At 39.6% G+C, this 19,639-nt stretch overlaps 1 protein-coding gene across 1 annotated transcript in view; it reads right to left on the bottom strand.

Annotated features, from left to right (window-relative positions):
- LOC130911873 (muscarinic acetylcholine receptor M4-like) overlaps positions 1-9,933 on the bottom strand; it is a 52,247-nt gene extending 42,314 nt beyond the window's left edge. Inside the window, exon 1 of the mRNA XM_057829500.1 lies at positions 9,560-9,933. Within this exon, the coding sequence (XP_057685483.1) occupies positions 9,560-9,614 (55 nt within the window). The 5' untranslated portion in view covers positions 9,615-9,933. The remainder of the gene's footprint in view (positions 1-9,559) is intronic.
- Positions 9,934-19,639: the final 9,706 nt, after the last annotated feature.

Below are 19,639 nucleotides of genomic sequence, written 5' to 3'. Positions count from 1 at the left end.
GCTTTGATGAGTTTGTGTTATTTGTGGGAAGACTGTCTTATGTATGCACTATCCTCTCATGCTAAAATGAACCGCAAACTCTTTAACTGAACAGTCCTGGAAAAAATGACCAGCCAAAATAATTTTGGCACCTAGGCCGTTACATAGAGTGAGGAACTCAGAGCTGCTTCTTGGGTCCTGATTAATGCAAAGCTCTATTGGTTTGATGCACACAACTCCAGTACATTTAATTTTTTCTACTTTGAGTCAAGATATTGATCATGTTAATCCTTTCTCACAATAGTAGTCAACAACGATTTAACAAGGTTGGAAACATGAATATTAAGATGCAACACTTTGTCTCTACAAATAAGTGTTTATATTTTCAAGTGATCATTTTTAGGTCATTCTTAGGAAACCACAATGTGTCATCACGGATGAGCTATTTTCAGAACAGTCTCATGGACACCCTGTTACAATCCCCCGTTTTCTTTATTCTAACATGTTTCTGAAATACAGAAAGAAGCCAAGTACCCAAAAGGAACCAACATAACAAGCCTGCAATGAGATTCGAACCCAGAACCTCTTCAACTGTGATGCACTCTTAATCACATGAACAACAAACTCAAGGATTTTTTGTTTATTTAAAAACCTAAATACTTTGTCACTGCTCTTAAGTAGATTTCTCACTTAGCCTATACTTGTGTCCAGGTATTTTTTTTAAAACAACATTTTTCTTTGGGGAAAGCAGTAGTTGTACTATCTACTCCTTATTTGTTTTCTTTATATCTAAAAGTCAAAGGGTGAATCAGGGCTTGCTCTTGGCTTTATTATTCTTACTTTAGAGTGTAAGTACCGCCAGCCCGGACGTCAAACAGCAACAAAAGTATTATGCGGTGCTGTTGCAATTAAAGCTTATGACCATTTTCTGCATGCGGCAAGACGATCTGTAGTTTTTAATTAAATTAATGATGGGTATGGCAATGAATAAAACATCAGCAGTGTAAGCATAACACTGTATCTCCCTCCAATTGGCTTTCTCTCCAACTTAACATTCCATCCCAGCCATCTAGTTCTTTAACATTATCTTTTGTAACATCTGCTGCTGACATATTCTCACACAGAGACATCAGTGATTACAAAACAACATATGACATGGAAACAGTGGTATCCTCGAAAACTAGGTCATTACAGCATGAAACAGGGTGGAAGATCACACGTAACTACAGGTGGTGAGAGCTACTGGTGACGTATTTGGATGCAAACATGCTGTTTCGTGAAGCACACACTTATATGGAGTGAATGTAACGTATGTTAGTGAAGGAAATAACAAATTTATGCTTCTCACTCTCAACAGGGGTATCTTTAGAGAGCTGTATTGGCTGTGGCAAAACAAGAAAGCCTTTGGCGCCATTTTTATCTTGATCATCATAACGGAGGAATCACTCCTATTGGCTACACTTACATGCACAGCAGTATTGCGGTGGACAGAAACAATAATATATTCCAATGTGAACATTGATTTCCGATTTAAATCTGAATAACATTGGGAGGAAAAAATTCAAACTGTGATTGCCCCTCTGCGTATATCTTATGACTGGTAAAATATGAAAGATATGTAACCTTAAAAAAAATAATAATAATAATTAAGAAAAAGAAATAAGGATACCTCGGAGCAAAAGGTGCGAACAAAATGTTTTCATCCTTTTTATTCTATTCAATTACGTATGTCATTAATGTACGTTTTATAATGCAAAATATCATTGACTGTTATTTTTACTCTTGAAATTCACAAAGTAAAAATGGTACTTTTCATATTTGGAAGGAAATTGATTAATGGCATCTCCATCCATTTCAATGTGGAAAAATGATTTGAGATGGAAGTGTTTTGAGTTGCAAATATGGTCACAGGCTAACTCAATTGTATCTTAAGACATCACTTTTTTTTAACTTGCCTGCGATTGGCTGGTAACCAATTCAGGGTGTACTTCGCCTACTGCCCTGAGTAAACATGAATAGGGTACAGCACCGCCGCGACCCTCATGATCAAGGTTATAACACTACCAACTTTTAAGCATGCTCAAATTGTCCACACCAACTTTTAAGCAACCTTATTTGCATTATATAATGACTTCAATTATATAGGTAATTTATAGGGTGTCCATAAAGTCTCTTTACCATTTCAAAAATTTATTAAAAATGCAATTGATTAGATATTTTATTCAGATTTGTTCTATTGTATTCAGCATTTATTGAATTTTTTTTTTGCGTAGCCTCATCAATTGTGGCAATGGCATCAGTAATTCTTCGATTAAGGTCAGTAATGTCCCTTATCTTTGTTCGATACACGATATCTTTAACATAGCCCCATAGAAAGAAGTCCGGGGGAGTGATATCTGGTGAACGTGGTGGCCAAGGAATTGGCCCATCCATTCCAATCCATCGGTCTGGAAATGTGTTCTTTCTATGGGGCTATGTTAAAGATATCGTGTATCGAACAAAGATAAGGGACATTACTGACCTTAAGCAAAGGATTACTGATGCCATTGCCACAATTGATGAGGCTATGCTACAGCGAACATGGCAAGAAATCGAGTACTGTCTTGATGTGCTTCGTGCAACTAATGGTGCCCATGTAGAAGTGTATTAAAAGAGGTAAAAAAAAACTTCAATAAACACTGAATACAACAGAACAAATCTGAATAAAATATCTAATCAATTGCATTTTTAATACATTTTTGAAATGGCAAAGAGACTTTATGGACACCCTGTATATTGTGTTCCTATATGCTGTAAGGATAGAATATTCCATTACGAAGTGAATTATTTTCAATATGTTCAGACTTACATTTATCCCTTTTCACTTGCTGAATGTGCCGGTCCATTTTATTTTTTCCCCTCAAACGCACGTTTGATTGGCTGATGACTTTACCCCCACCCCCTCCCACCACACAGACGCACACGCAGACTCACACAGCCCTGACAGATTCATGTCGACAACATGCCGCCTCCACCGCCCCCTTCGAAGAGGAGGCATATTAGTTTATTCTGCCAGCAGCAGCCACTGTAAGTAATATAAAAAGACGTCAATGTTGTGGAGGTGGGGGGAAACCACTAATTTTGCGACTGAAAGTCTGACCTGCATCAGAGTTAGTATAACATTAAACAGTGGAAACTTGCTAACCTACCAAACAATTGCGGTCAGGCTAGCCTCCACGACGAAAAATGAAGTCAAGCTAGCTGTACCTCATTTGGATCAATGTTTGCATTATGTGCATTACGGTAATACCACGCCATGACTTCAGAGTGCAAGTCCCTTTCAGGGGGACGCTGACATGGACATGAACCATGAATTGACAATAAATATAATCTGAGAAATGAAATCACACATCAGAATTTCATGAGAGTACTTTGGTTCAAGTCATGGGGAGGTCTAGTATGCCTCAGATGTAGATCGGTTTTTGGATATCTCAGATTTTTTTCATTAATTTTTCCCCAAATCACTTTTATGTTGCAGTATTTTAGTTTGAGACAAGGGTTTCTCCAGTTTCTCCTAGAAGTGGACCCATTCTTGGATAGCTCTCTGTTTCTTTTTTAAAAAAAATTATTTATTTATTTATTTTTTATAAAGGGCCTTGCACTTCAAAATGATTCTTTAACTGTTTTTGAAAACAAAGGTTTTAATCGAACGTTCTATCACCTGAACCAATACACATGAAAGTTGGTATAAGTCAATACAGATTGATTTCGTATTGATCATTTAGCCTATCAATTAATTAGGTTCATATTTGTGAGAAATGTGACCCTAACCCCTGTTCAATGATCTGTTTGGTCTTATTACTGTCCTTTCCCCAGCAAAAAGTGTACATGCAGGTTATGCTTTGATATCATCCCTACCAATCAGACCAAACCTACACCCTGGTTCATGAAGATAAGCAGAACAGAAGATGATTAAATGAAAATATATGTATTTTCTTGCATTATGCAGATTCAAACTCATCCCATACTTGCAGATGTTATAACCTTCGCCAATGGCCTGACGTGCTGCCATGACTGTGTGCTTGTTGTTCCTCTGTGTATTAATTCCCCCACTTATTCTCATTAAAGACCATTTGCTCTAAAGGACTTTATGCTGTTTCAAGAATAACCTTCCCTGCCTGTTTTACAATAATATAATATTATTTCTCTGTTTGTATGAAAAGTATTCTAACATAAACAATATCAACTCATTTTTATTCATTCATTTAAAATTTGTAACATTGCTCACATGGCCCCTGCCTTGTAATAAGAATGCTCATCGTGTTTATTTATTTATTTTGCTCATTTACTTTGTTAAGCAAATGTTGCTCTCTGACATTTTAATCCAATGAAAACCAATGGTTTTTCTGTTGACTTCATATACCCTGTTAAAAGAGCTCCAATGTTGCCCAGCACAGTGTCAGCCTTCTAACTACTACTACTGCATTTTCATATTGTCATTATCCAAAGCACCACACCCATATCTTTTCTTGCCACTGCCTGTGGCAGCTACATGTCCATACTTCTGAAATTTTTTGTCCAGCATCAATAGCGGGTGGTTTCAGGTCGAGGCCCGTAACAGGTACATCATATTTACAGTGTATTGTAGTCAGCAGGCTTTCTTCATCAAACTTTAACACAAATGACAAGCTATCAATATTCTCTCCGATTCTTGTGATTTTTAAGGAGCCAAACCCCATTTCATCTTCACCTTTACTTCATTGGCTGTCATGTTTGTGGCTATTTCTGAGATGACTCTGCAAATTGTCTTTCGGTGTCAAAGGCAATCACTTGCACACATTTCTCATCCCTTCTGGTTAAGACTTGTAATTGGTGTTTGATTTTGTTGCAGATTATCAATTACCCTCCACTCTCCAGCACTGGTGCACTTTCCACTTTGTCTACCTTCCTTTCTATGAATGTAGTTAATTCAACTGGGTTCCATCAATGAATCAAGCAATTTCTTCAGATAATTTCACTATTACTTTTTATTCTTCTTTCACATTTCATACCGCTGATTTGCACCTCAGAACGATGTCAACTTTTTTGTTGTTTAAATTTGTCTTGGGTAATTTTCCATTATATTCAGGATGCCCTCCATCCCACCATCTACTTCGAGATCACTGTGAGTTGTGGGAGATTGTGAACGGAGAATCATCACTTTCAAGTTCAACCTTCGACCGTCAAGATACCACTTTGTTGATGCCATGCAGGAAGGACGTTCGGCCACCCGGTTAGCTGACTACTATCTTGCTCATTCAAACAAATGTACAGTGTATCACAAAAGTGAGTATACCCCTCGCATTTCTGCAGATATTTAAGAATATCTTTTCATGGGACAACACTGACAAAATGACACTTTGACACAATGAAAAGTAGTCTGTGTGCAGCTTATATAATAGTTAATTTATTTTCACCTCAAAATAACTCAAAATATAGCCTTTAATATCTAAACCCCTGGCAACAAAAGTGAGTACAGCCCTTAGAAACTACGTACATCCCTAAATGTCCAAATTGAGTACTGCTTGTCATTTTCCCTCCAAAACGTCATCTGACTCGTTATAGGAGTGCTGTCAGCATTGCTGCGGAGATTGAAGAGGTGGGGAGGGGGTCATTCCCACCACCATGCTTGACTGTAGGCATGACACACTTATCTTTGTACTCCTCACCTGGTCGCCGCCAAACATGCTTGAGACCATCAGAACCAAATAAATTAATCTTCGTCTCATCAGACCATAGGACATGGTTCCAGTAATCCATGTGCTTTGTTGAAATGTCTTCAGCATGCACACCAGTTTGATGTAGAGTACGGCATACGGTCTGAGCACTAAGAGGCTGACCCCCCACCTCTTCAATTACTTAACTTGCATACACTTGCATATCACTTTAATACACCGGCCATTTTATTAACGCTCAATCGAACAACTTGTTTAGCAGTCATAAAGTGACTTCAAAATGCAATTATGACTTTGAATAAAGCACTTACCATAAAAATGTCTGTACGCTGAGAAAGTGTGTCCTGAATCCTGCTGTTCACCTTTTTAAGGCTGATTTATGCTTCTGCGTAGCGATGACGGCGAACCTACGCCGTTAAAACGCAGACCTCTACGCGTCACATCAACGCGAGTCACAACCACATTTGTTTGTTCAATATTGATTAGCTGCAGCTGTAAATACACATGTTCCATCTTCGTTGCAATTGCTGTCAATGACTGGAGCAAAACTAAAGGAATTTGACAAGAGTCCCCCAAAATCGTACAAAGACAAAGCCACACCACTCTAGTGGCATGGCGGTGAATTGCAGAGCAACGCGTTCCCTTGAAGCAGAACTTCGAATGCTCAATAACGGCGTATGATCTACACCGTCGCTCCGCCGTAGCGCTGCGGATGCCCACCTTCCGGGTGCGCGCTGTTGCGACGTCACACGCCGAATGTTATATTTCAGGTTTTTAGCACGTCCGCTATCCACGATCCGCCCCGTAACCTATCATATGGACCTTTCAGATTGATGATCCCGGCCGCATCTGGCTCACCGAGTTGTTCAGCAGACATGATTGCTATGTGAACCTGGTGAGCTGGCGAAGGATCCAGCGGACAGTCACCTGCTATCGAGTTTGGATTGTCAGATTGATGATCTCCGTTGCATCTGGCGCACAGACGTTCAGCAGGCGTGAATGTTATGCGGATCTGACGAGCTGACGCCGGATCTGGCGCACAGTCAACTGCTATCGGGATATGGAGACTATAGACGTTCCATTCCGGAACTAGCCACTGTTCTACAAGCATGGAATAAATTGCTCAATTAAGAAAAGAAATTGCAGTGGACATCTGGATGTGGGTCAGCATTTCAGAGACTTAAAAAGCTCCTGGTATCACATGAGGTACTGACACACTATAATACTGAGCTGCGTCTCCGCCTAACTTGTGACGCTTCACCATAAGGAGTTGGGGCTGTGCTGTCACATGTAATGCCTTGAGGTGACGAAAAACCGATTGCACATGCGTCCCGAACTCTTAGTAAAGAAGAAAGGAATTATGCTCAAATTGAGTATTTGAGTATTTGGAGTATGCAAGTTTAATCAGTACCTTTATGGTAACAAGTTCATACTGATCACTAACCACTGATCACGTGCCTGCTTACAACCTCCTGAGTCCAGTAAAGAGCACACCATCTATTGCAGCGCAAATGCAGTGATGGGCTCTCCTCCTGTCAGCACATACGTAACTACATCGTTCATTACAGGAAAGGTGAATCATATGCTAAGGCTGATAGACTGTCAAGACTACCGCTCCCTCATGCTACTATTGAGGGACAGTTGAAGTGTTCATCTGACAATGACAATGACAATACACTATCCTGATCAAAGACAACCTTACAGTCTATGCAGCCAACCGTTGCTCTCTGTGGGGTGTAAACACACCTTGCTCGCTTGCTTCCGCGAGAACGCGCGCAACGTGATTACTGCTGCTGATTGATTGTCAGTATCTCAGTAGCCACCTAACGTTATACTAAAAGACACATGTTTCTGAAACCCCGGGCACCCGGCCAAGCACCAGGGAAAAAAGACCACTGAAGAGAGAGAAAGTCACCAGAGGAGTTGAGGGAAAGCAAAATCCGCTAATTGCCCTAGTCATCTCTTTGACTTCTAAATTGTTGCCACGACAACCGAGCCAGTGGAGACTTTTAGAGGACGGTAAGTGGAAGACAGGAAAGCTTCGTTCAGGTAAGGGGCTCTCCCGCAGACCTGCCTTCCCCTGGAGCTCCCAAGAAAAAAAAAATTGTGTGTTTGTTTCCCGAAAACATTAAAATATGTGCAAGTGGTCAGTGGAGTCGATTTGGGTTTATTGGTGTATACTGGAGTGATTATGGAATGATTACGGAATTTGAATATGATGATTTGCACTAGATTTCTGCTTTTGCGGAGTTTTGCTGCACTTTTCATTAAATCTTCCTCAAAAAAATAAATGTTATTCATGTTATTTAAGTAAGGGCCAGTGGCTATTTTCCCTTATTGTCTACACCTGTAGCGACAATATATCTTAGTGGGAAGGATATGTTATATATGCAAAGGATATTGTGTTTTATACCACTACATGCTATCGGTTGTACATGCTCTTTATGTCACTGGCCAGGTGATGGTGGGTCGGCGGGGTGTCACCCACTCAGGGCGGGGACCCTGTCCTGCCCCAGGCCTGGTGGGCCATGGAGGGCTCACAGTGTGCCGTGCCGGTTGGGGGGTTGCAGCGGTGGCTGGTGGGCCGGGTGGGCGGGCAGTGGTGAGGGCCGGCTATGGGAGGTGTTGGCGTATCCCCTTATTCCTTCCCTTTAGGCCAGTTAATGGGGGCACGGATAGTCCAGGGGACCACCCTGGGTCTCGGGAGGATGACGGCGACCACCTTGCTGAAGCTGCAGGAGGAAGGACAGGCTGCGCTGGCTCAACCCACCGATTGGCTGGGGAGGGGCTGTGGCCCTGTGACGAGCCCCGCACAGCATTTCCACTCGTCTGCAGGACTATCACACGTATGATGGGAGTCACGCAAGACTGGGTGCTATTAGACACACTCAAGTAGAGAAACTATCGTGCCAGGATTAGCGATTAGGCAGCATACAATAGGATGTCAACATACCCACACTTGCAAGTGATTCACAAAATACTGGGTTCTACACTTTGCAATGCCGATTTCTGTATGTTCCACCCCACCTAAACATATCTCTTTCTGGCTCCCCCCATCCTTTTTTTCCCTCGGTCGTCAGGCCCCCACCATGGTGTCAACTGGAAATAAAAGCTAACGTTATCAATTCTTGTTGTTTGTTCTTCTCTTCTGTCCCTCTCTCCTTTTCTATTTCACTTTCTGTCCCCCCATATCCCCTTCCTGCTCGCTGCTTTCTCCTAATAAACGAAGCACAACGAATAATCATCACAATGGTAGTATATCATACTCCCATGTGATAAATTAAAACTGTTCAGAGTAATAAGACACTCAGATTCCCATTCTCCGTGTCAAGAAGCATAACAGGGCAGGTTGAAAAATTGATAATAATAATAATAATAATAAAAAAAAAACATTAATATGACAGGAGAGTCCCTTTGAATAATGAGTCTAATCATACTTTCTGCCATCAAGTGCAAAATGTTTATTTCTTCTGCCGTTTAATTCTTCTGGAATATAGATGAACAAATATACAGTGTAGTACAAAGATTTCCAAACAATGAAGTCATTTTGGGGAATAACAAATCCCACATCTGATCATCTATCACAACGCACTGGTTTTGAATTATTACCATTACAACTACCTTTTACTAAATAAATGAAAAAAAATCTATCTGTCGTAGTTTTACCCAGCTTAGCTGGAGAAAAAAAAAAAAAAAAAAAAAAAAAAAAACCAGACTATTCGACGCATCAATATTGTGCAATGCAATATTGTGCGAACAATCGTTTACGCGCAGGACTAAACGCATTAAAATGGCACACGCGCGAAACAACAACACTTGGACCAATTTTCATCAATGTGCCAGGGTAAAGAGTTAAAAGGCATTATTTTTGTATGTTTCGGACTCACCATTGAAGTTCCAGAGGGGCAGAAGCCCTCCAACTCCATCACTGATGTTACTCATGTCGCATGTCCAACGATTATTTCCAAGGCGTTCTTCCTCTTTCTTCCTACTCAGGTTGTTTTCCCCCCCAACCAAATGAATGAACCAACCCGCTTGTTTCGACACCCTCTTAATTGTGTTCGTCGGTCTTAGTCTTCACAGACAGTTGACCCGATTGAGTGCGCGCACCTGTCATGATTCATCTTCGTGTGCGTGACATCTACGACATGAGTCGATGGAATAACGGAGTGCACTGAAGTGATGGCAAACATGAATTCAAATGTATATTTTAGAAAATAACGACGCGAAGCATGTGTGCTGTGATTCCTGACTGAGTGGAGTGAGCAGGAGCGGCTAAGCGCCGCGCCGTGCGCTCGAGGAGAGAGAAGGGCGCGTGACGTCACGTGCCACCTTTTTCACCTTTTGGGACTCTTCAGTACAGTGTTTCTCAAACTTTTTACTTTGGACTTGTATTTTGTACTTTTTATGTACAACATAAAATCACCGAATTTGTACTTTTTATGTACAACATAAAATCACCGAAGTGTTTAGCGAAAACAGAAAGAGACCGTTTTTATTCCTAAAAATACTGTATCTATTAGGCTCGAGCGTTTACGTCACAGCAGCACGGGATCGTGCGAGATTTGCGACAACGCAGCCATTTCGGAAGCACGTCTGCATCACGGGACATTTAAATTTAACGGCAAATACAATTCAACTATGAGTGCCACAGATGGAAAAATGTAGGGAAAACTTGCCAGTTCGATACAGAGACAAACTTGTTATTACGGCGAAGGACGGATATGTTAAGGATGTGAACAATGTTGACCCTCACGAGCAAGCCGAACACAAATGGAATAAAGATGTTGACAAGCTTCCACCACTACGCGAAATGGACATCATGCTGTATTTAGTGTTTGGTGTATGTTACTACACTCATCAGCAATTCCGAAACTACAAATCGCTACAAAGCTACGAACAGTTTTGCTGCGGATGGGTGCAGGATCTGCACATTATGACCATAGCAAACGGCAACACCATCTTTCTAGCAAAGGTAGGCAATGTGTGTTTACATTAGTCTGTGACCACGGATGTACAAATTTTTTGTTGCAGAAAATATAGCCTGTGTAAAAATTCTTTGCCACTCTCTCACGTCAAAATATTACAGCTTTTTCATTTAGCAACGACAGGAATTATGTCTTATGAAGACAATGCACATGTCTGCATGCTAGTTGTTTATCTGTAGCTATAGCTAACAACAGGCCGACTTAGGGCATAAAGTTACTGAAATTTGCGTAAACAAACGAAATTAACTTACCGGAGTGGAAGTGCATAGAGCAAACTCTGTGTGTAACTGGAGAATCAAACGTTATGCCCTTCCTTCTGATCGAGGCCATCCATGCCATTCTTCGACGTTTGGTAAGTTCAGATATGACCTTTCCCTCGCCTTTTCTCCATGTAGGGATCCGGAAGAAACTCAATGGTGTTCCGTCGAGCTGTACATTCTCCTTTCTATTCGATCGGTTGTTGCAGTTCTTTACCGCATAATAATTTCCAACCATTTTTAAAGAGCGACCTGTGCTGAAATGCCTCACTGTTTAAGTTTCTCGCTTCCAAAATGGCGATAGCGGCGGAAACCTCGCGAGTGCCACGTCATACGCTCGAGCCTAATTGTCATGTTTAACATTTATATTTTAAGCAAAACACTGCTGTTGGACATAGAAAAGTTAAAAAAAAAACAAAAAAAACCAACATTAAATTGAATGTATTACAGATAAAAGTAAAAATAAAAAAGGTTACAGAATATGTTTTAATGTGTTGTTAAAGAAAAAAAAAAGTCAACACAACTGAGCAACACTTAAAGTGATCCTCTAACTTAAATACATGTAGGCTCTAATAAACCACAATTGTTCTCTTGTACTAAAATATGTTGTTAGAAACACATTAAATGTTAAATCAATGGCAATATTTTATAATATTTAGTCCATATTTTGACCGTTAGTTGTCGCCATGGTTTGCGGGCTCGCAGTGATGACGTAACTGGTATCTTTCCAAATTTGTAGCTTTTTAAACAATTGCTTATTGCTGCCTAAACTCGCGAAGTAAAATGCCACGATGTGCTGCTTTTGGATGCAATTTCCAGTCAAATGGAAACAAGGGAAGTGCAGTGAGTGGTCAAGGTGGAATTATTATTTTTAGTGAATAAATGTGCATAAGTGGAAGCTTCTCCCCCTTTTTGGTCCCTGTATGCACGTACCCTACCCACCATGTGTCACAACTGGCGCCCGAACATTTTTCCTGGATCCTCAGTCAAGTAAGGGATCCGTCTATTTTCTGGATGCGACGGTCCCTGCAATATTGGTTTCGGATCTGTCCTTTTTTTTTTATTCGTCGGTCCCACAGAGGCTTTTCAGATCAGTCTATTTTGTGGAATAGACGGCTGCGACATTGCCATGGGATCGGTCTAATTCCTGGATCTTCGAGTGAGTAAAAAACAAGGATTTGGATTACTATTGCTATCTTTTATGTTGACTATTCTTCGTGGGAGTTTTCCCCAAATCATACTAAATAATTAAAGCATAATGGCACGCTACAGTGACGACAGTGACTCTGACGTGGACCTCACAACAATGTTTGAGATCGTCAAGGAACGCGTGTTTGCTTACTGCTGAGCTCCTGAGTGAAGAGTGGTCAAGGTGGAAATATTATTTTTTGTGAATAAATGTGCATAGTGAATGCTTGTCCCCTTTTTGGTACTTTTATACACGTATCCTAGCTACCACGCATTACAATGTACAAGACATGGATTACACAAGGTGTGCTCTTTGGCCTGTACTGTATGTAAAGCACACGGCAGCTCTGGATGCTAACAATCTACATAATTATATTGGGATAAGTTTGAAAACGCAATATGCTTACCTTGAATATCTGCTAATAAAACCGGACAGCATACACTCTCGCTCCCAACCGGAGTTCCAAACAGCATACACTCTCACATCACCTGTATTGCCCAACTTTTGTCTTATCAGGTATTTGCTGCACGCATTTTTCCCTGACGCTCGTCTTGTGAACGACCGACAGTGCTGCCCTGCTCTTCACTTTTCAGATCTGGTTCAAATAGGAAGGGTAGAACTGATGACATGTTGGGAAAGCTAACGAGTGACACGCTGGAATTTCATCAACGGGACGTCAGGCACTGCGACATAACAAGAATGGCGACCTATCACTTAAAACAATTTTACAAACTTTATTAAAACAAAAACATTAAGAGGGGTTTTAATATCAAATTATTATAACTCATACTAACATTTATCTTTTAAGAATTACTTGTCTTAAAAATAAAGGATCCCTTTAAGGCAGCATGCCACTACACTTCATCAATTCCTGATTTAGCTGACCATGACGTCACAAGGAATTGACTAGCAAAAACTCTAAATTGCTCCATTAGTAAGCAACACTTACATGTCATTTGGCAAAGGCAAAGTGAGTGAGAAAACAATGGAAATGGTAAATGAATTATTTAAGCCTTCTCATCTGGCAGGTTAGTTACTGTAATTTTCGCACTATAAGGTGCAGCTGACAATAAGCCACCACCCACCAAATTTGGCACGAAAACGGCATTTGTTCATAGATAAGCCGCAGTGGACTATAAGCCGCAGCCGTCCTCACTGTATTATGGGATATTTACACCAAAAGCTATTCAAGGCTATCACTTTATTCAACAGCGGCATAATGCGAATGCCATAAAACCAAATGAACCACCATGACTGCTTCTTTGGGGGAGACAGTCAACCTTTGCTTCCACCTGCTGTCATCACTGTTGTTGTCCAACATGCCTCCTAGCATGCAGTGCAGCTCTATAGATGTAATAACAATCAAAATTCATGTTCTGTGCTAATTATTTCTTCAGTTACTGTTCCAGTTGTTTCATTAATTGCTAGTTATGGTATTTGGTAACACTTTATTTGACAAAGGTGCCATAATACTGTCATTAGACAATCATAATTATGACATAACACTGTCATGAGAATTAATGCATGCTTATAACCAATGTAATTTAGTGTTATCTGGCAAATTATGTCACTTTTGAATGGCTGTAAAAGGTCCAAATGGACATAAATGGAGTTAGTGACATAATTTGCCGGATGACACTTAATGACATCTGTCATAAGCATTCAGTAATGCCCATGTTAGTGTCATGTCATAAATATGACGGTCTTATGACGCTGCTGTCAAATAAAGCGTGACCTATTAACTTACGTAAATAAATCAACAAGTAAGCCGCACTAGACTATAAGCCGCAGGATTCAAAATGAAGGAAAAAAGTAGCGTTTTATCTTCCGAAAATTAGAGTAATTGTGTGATGTGTCCTTCGAAAAGAATATGCTAAAAGAGATAAATTACTTTCAAAGAAGATTTAAAACGATAAAATGATAAATTGATTAAAACCTGGCAGAAATGCAGACAAACTCATCATGATTGTTGAGGGAATGGCGAATTAATTGACTTTTTTGTTGCCTGTATTACATGCGCTCTTGAGAGTGAAAACAACATACAGCCGAGTAGTCGGTAATTGCAGCATTTTCCCATCTTATGACCAGTCGGCAAAGGCCCAATCATCAGATAGCTATGAAAGATTATCCTGAGTGATTATCTGCCTAGTGCCTCTGTACACATTAAACTGCTCCCATAAGCAAGATTCTTCAGAAACTGAAAAAGGCCAAATGATGAGACTGAAAAAAAAGTGTCCACAATTTCCAAGAAAAACAGAGCTTCATTCAAGAGACAATATATGCATGGTTTACGTAGAATGTGGGTTCATCCCAACAAATGATTATCATGTGGCAAGCCTGCTGTGCAGTTCACTGCCTTAAAACATGTTTTAGTAGCATTGTTGTCATTTAAAGATTTTTTGAAGTTCAGTAGCGTTGAGGCAATACAGAGGTGTATTAGGAAGGAATAAAACAGTGCAATTACAATCAAATATAAAGTTTCAAATCTGGAAAGGGTTACCAATTAAGGTGCAAATAGTTTGATCTGCTGGTGTCAAAGAGGACATCGTTGGCTGCTCTCCATGAACTTTCACTTAAGCTCGGCTAGAAAATATGTAAATTGTAAGGAACGTATTCCTTACAATTTAGTGACAAATCCTCTTGTGTCAAACTGACCATTGTTTACAAGAGTGAGTCAGTGGTAAAGAAATGGGAGTCGCAGCTTCAGTATGAGATCGATCATGCTCTAAAAAAACAATATTTTTTCAGTTATTGGTGAAGGTGAATTGCCTGTTTTCTTCAAAAGTGCAACCGTTTGTCATTTTAACCAGCAAAACGACCCTTAATTATATCTATTAGCAGAGATGGAATGAACTTCAGCTAAGATAAGATAAGATACAAGTCATGAATTAAAATCAAAATTACCATTTAAACTGCAGATCAATTTAATATGAAACAAACAAGTTCAAATTAACCACAACTACCCGGTATGCAAACAAGATGATAACTGAAGAAACTACATACAACTATGCAACCAATTAATCGATTGAGAGACTCCTTTGTCCCACGAGCTATCAAGCTCCACAACTCCACTTTAGGTGGGAGGGGGAGGGACAATACTGCACTATTAGCACTTTAGCATCTCTGTAACTTGGCCTTCTGCTAGTGTCTGCCTGGTGTTATTATTCTTTTTATTGTACGTCTTAATTAATTAATTTGTAGCATCTGTACTTATTTCATTTAAATTTATGTTTCTTAATCCCTTTTATTCTAGCACTTTTTTACCATTTTGCACCTTATACTTTTTATTCTTGCTGTTGTGTTGTTACGGGCACTGGAAACTAATTTCCCTGAGGGAATTTTCCCAAGGGATAAATAAAGTTTATTGAATTGAATTGAATAATCTGGCTTGAGAATTTTTTTTTTTTGTTTAAATCGAGCTCTGAGGATCGATGTGTATACATCCTTGAAATATATCTACCAAATATAAGTTTGATCCATCCACAAATAATGGAAGAGTAGCCATTTTAGTTAGTGTCTTCACCATGAAGAACAAGGCGAGTGACCTTTTGAGCCCTCCCTCTGCATGGTTTACAAAACTGGACAGTTTCAACTTAGTAGTATTGTATAATTGATAATAGCAACATCTTGTGATGACAAAAAACTGAACTTTTAAGTATAGGAGTCAAATACCAACATAAATATATACTAAACTGTAATACAGTGTCTGTGATTTCACCAGCTTGAGAAGCTGCAAACCTTTTTGTCACCACTCCAGCCTGCAATAAAACAATACAGTACATATGATGCGAGTCTACCTGAAAATGAGCAAATAATATGGCATAACATTTAAGTTTGGGGACCCCTCTAGTGGCTACGATGCCCTAAGCAACTTGACAACTTGACAGAGCCTGCCCTGACTTAACAGCCGCTGTCACTTCAAAGCTAAATTAATACCATAATGGCTTTGAAGCGTCAGTAGCGGTAAAGTTAATTACCATATTATCCAATTAAAGGGAGGCACCATGAAAAGAAACAGAAATCGGATCTAAGCTGAGCTTCAAAATATTTAAGATTGAATTAAAATATGAAATGATGTACAGCATTACATGATATTGAATTTATCAGCGGGTATAGTTTTTGAATACATTGAGCTATCGACCAGTGCAACCATGGAGTGAGAACAGAACCCACACTGTCTGCACAAAAGGCATGCGAATGAACAGCTAAACAGTCAGTGATTACAGTTTTTCTCAATTGCTTTGGTACGTTTTTCAGATCAGAATTGAAATTCTCAAAACTAATTGTTCAATCCTCGCAACATCGCATCACTAGTGTACATTAAAAAAGCAGTTTCTCATTTCTTTGAGCTAGTTGCAGATGTTTTTGTGCATTCGTGCGAATGATTTTGTGCAATTCTCTGCTGTTTCTGACATTATCAGTTGCATCTGACATGATGGTCAAAATGGATGATCATGGGTCTTTTGAATAGTCTCACAACCCTCAACATTTAGACATTAATTCATTGCATAAGTCTTTAAATGCAAAATAGATTTACATGTTGTCAGAATATATCAAAGTGTGTGCTTATTTCTAAGCATTTTCGTTACCTATTTTACCTAACTTATTTTAACCTGCCAAAATGTGTGATAGTTTCAGACAATATGAGTTTCCACCACTCCAACATAATCAGGGAATGGTTTGCAACCCACAACAGAATGGTAATGGAGTCCCTCCCACCATACTCCCCATTCCTCAATCCCATTAAAGAATTTTTCTCCACATGGAGATGGCAGCTGTATGATTGACAGCCTCACACTCAGATGACTCTTCTGGACGCCAGGAATGCAGCGTGCAGTGACATCACAGCAGATGCCTGCACAGGCTGGATTCGGCATAAAATGAAGATTCTTTCAATGCCGTATAAGAAAGGACATCCATCCATGGATGAAATTTTGTGGCCCAAAAGAGAGGAATGTCAAGATGTGTAGAAAGAATGGGGGGAAAAAATCCCAACATGTAGCACTCAAAGTTTAGTTGTGCCAATTGTCTTATGTTCAAATTTCAAATTTTGCTTTTGTTTTGGTTTTCTTTGTGATACTCAGTGCTGTCTTTTGCTTTCTGTTTCGCAGTGACGTGGTCTGTCAAGTAGTTCTAAAAACAGTAAAAGTGTAAACTGTATCTTGTCCAGTCTCGTGCAATAAATTTCCCACACACAAAGGTGTAATTTGTAATTTTCATCAAAACTTACGTAGACCATCTTCAGCATCAAAGCCGTCCACCTGAGTAACTGTTCAATTGAGAGCATGACTAAGCATTTTTACTGACATGTGACATAGAAATTTTATTTTGAGCAATAGACTAAGTATTTTGCACAAAAATTGGCTTTTGCAGGTAATCCATGTTGTTTTTCTTTTTGTGCGATATGTTGTGAAGATTGAACAAGTAGTTTTGAGAATTTCAATTCTGATCTGAGAAACACACCAAAGCAATTGAGATATGATAAGAACATTGTCCCCTCAAATTTGTAGTTTAGATTGGAGCCTCCGCCCATCTATGGCAAATATCTACATGAATACAGATAAAATTTTACCATTTTTTTAAAAGCACAAGCCACACAAACCCCCAAAACTTTATAATAAAAATTATAGAGTGCAATGCAACTATTTTGTGACTACTGAAATTACGCCAACCATGAACAGTTTAATAATGCAAGCAATTAAAAATAAACCTGATGCTCCTCTCTGTGTAATACAATGGACGTTTGACTGAACTGTTTTAATGTACAATGACCACACGTCAATTCAGTATAAGGTCAATGTCCCTGGTCATTACACGTTAACTGTCAAGTTGAAATCAATATGATTGCAAAACACTGTTGCGCTCCGAAAGTGCTGCTTTTGGCCTTTTACCTGTAATTTTGCACCCTCCTCCACTGAAGGACTCCCGAGACTAAAGCCTAGCTATGCCCTGAGTGACCTGAGAACACATACTATATTTGTGGACACAAAACCTCACAGGTCATGGCAGTCCATCAGAACAAAAATGTCACAAAACTATCGTATGCAGTGGCGCGGGCAGTGGGGTGCTGAAGGGGCTGCAGCAACCCCTGACATTGGTGTTTTGGTAGACATTTTTTCTTTTGTTAAAAATAAATCCATAAATAAAATATTGAAACAATAGCATATTTAACTTTGGGGATTAAATATGTTGAAAACTTTTTTTTTTGTTAATAACATGGTCACCACCTGACACCTTGCTTGCTACCAGGTGACGTTGAATAAGGCGCTATTGGAACGGAAAAGTTAACTGTTGACAGAGGAGGTTTTAACATGGCGCAAAAACAAATTAGCGATTTTTTCCTTTTTTCTTTACAAAAACAGCGAAATTCTTTAAAATTTAATTCGAGGTCAAAAATGAAGATAATTATGATAGTTTATAAAAGTGCCCAGCGAGGAAAAGTTAGCTGCAGATTTAGACCGTGGAGAACTTCAAATGGGTAAGACGCACTTGCATTGTAACCATATTGTTGTTTGTTGTTGCTGTTGGGCTGTCGCCGTGTAGAGTGTTTTGGATATTTGAGCGAATTTGATTGTTGTGAAAAGTGGGTGTTAAACCGAGGCTTATTGGACCTTTAAGTTTTCAAATGTGCTTGTGTGTCATTGCGCCATCTAGCTGCGGGGATTTGCATTACATTACATGGGCGCATTTATTTCCAATACAAAAACTCAAACACCCACTGCAGGTGAAAAAGAACGCTGTCTTTGTAGCAGCCTAGTAGTAGTGCCTCAACCATCCAGCATGTGTGTGTACTGCCATTGTGCATGCCTTGTATGGAGAAAAGCACGAGCATGACAAATTTGGACAGAAACGGCTGTTTTGGGATGGGAAAAACAAAATAAGATCCTCAGCGCCCCTGATCGTGTGCATATGAAAATAATGATTATAATAATAATTGTCTCAATTTGCAAATATAATTAGTGTGCATTGTGGCCCCACTTATCTGAATCCAAACTTGTTCTATGAATGGCAACTGTCGGAGGCAACTTCTGCCATTAATTTGAAGGTAATTACTGTACACCCGTCCGCCTGTCGCTAGACATACAGTAACTGACACATTGGAAAGTGTCTTAAATGATGGTGGAAAACATACAACAATGCAAACTCAGAACTAGAACGTTTGGATCATGACGAGAGCGAATGATTTACTTCAAAAGCCAAAAAAAAAAAAAAAAAAAAAATTCCGGGTGAAAATCCTGTGAGTAATGCACTATTTTCAACCGACTTCTACACACAAACCACCTGTGTCATGCATTCAAGTGGGCTGATTTTGGCTCAAGCCATTATCTTCTTACACAACGCACTCCAGTTCCTGCGCGTGAGTTTATGTGGGCGCGTGTACTCTGTCGCCGCAGTGTCATTTTGAGTAATTTCTAAAATTACAAATTGATGAAGTGCTGCCCTCTTTTGGTCTACATAAAAAGTGGAACATGCTGTAGTTACCGCCACACCAGTATAAAGCCCCATCTCTGAAACACAGGTTTCATACCTGGC

This window comes from Corythoichthys intestinalis, chromosome 2, assembly GCF_030265065.1.
Source record: "Corythoichthys intestinalis isolate RoL2023-P3 chromosome 2, ASM3026506v1, whole genome shotgun sequence".
NCBI lineage: Eukaryota > Metazoa > Chordata > Actinopteri > Syngnathiformes > Syngnathidae > Corythoichthys > Corythoichthys intestinalis.
The sequence above is the reverse complement of the archived record's forward strand: the minus strand, read 5'-3'. Positions and strand labels throughout refer to the sequence as shown.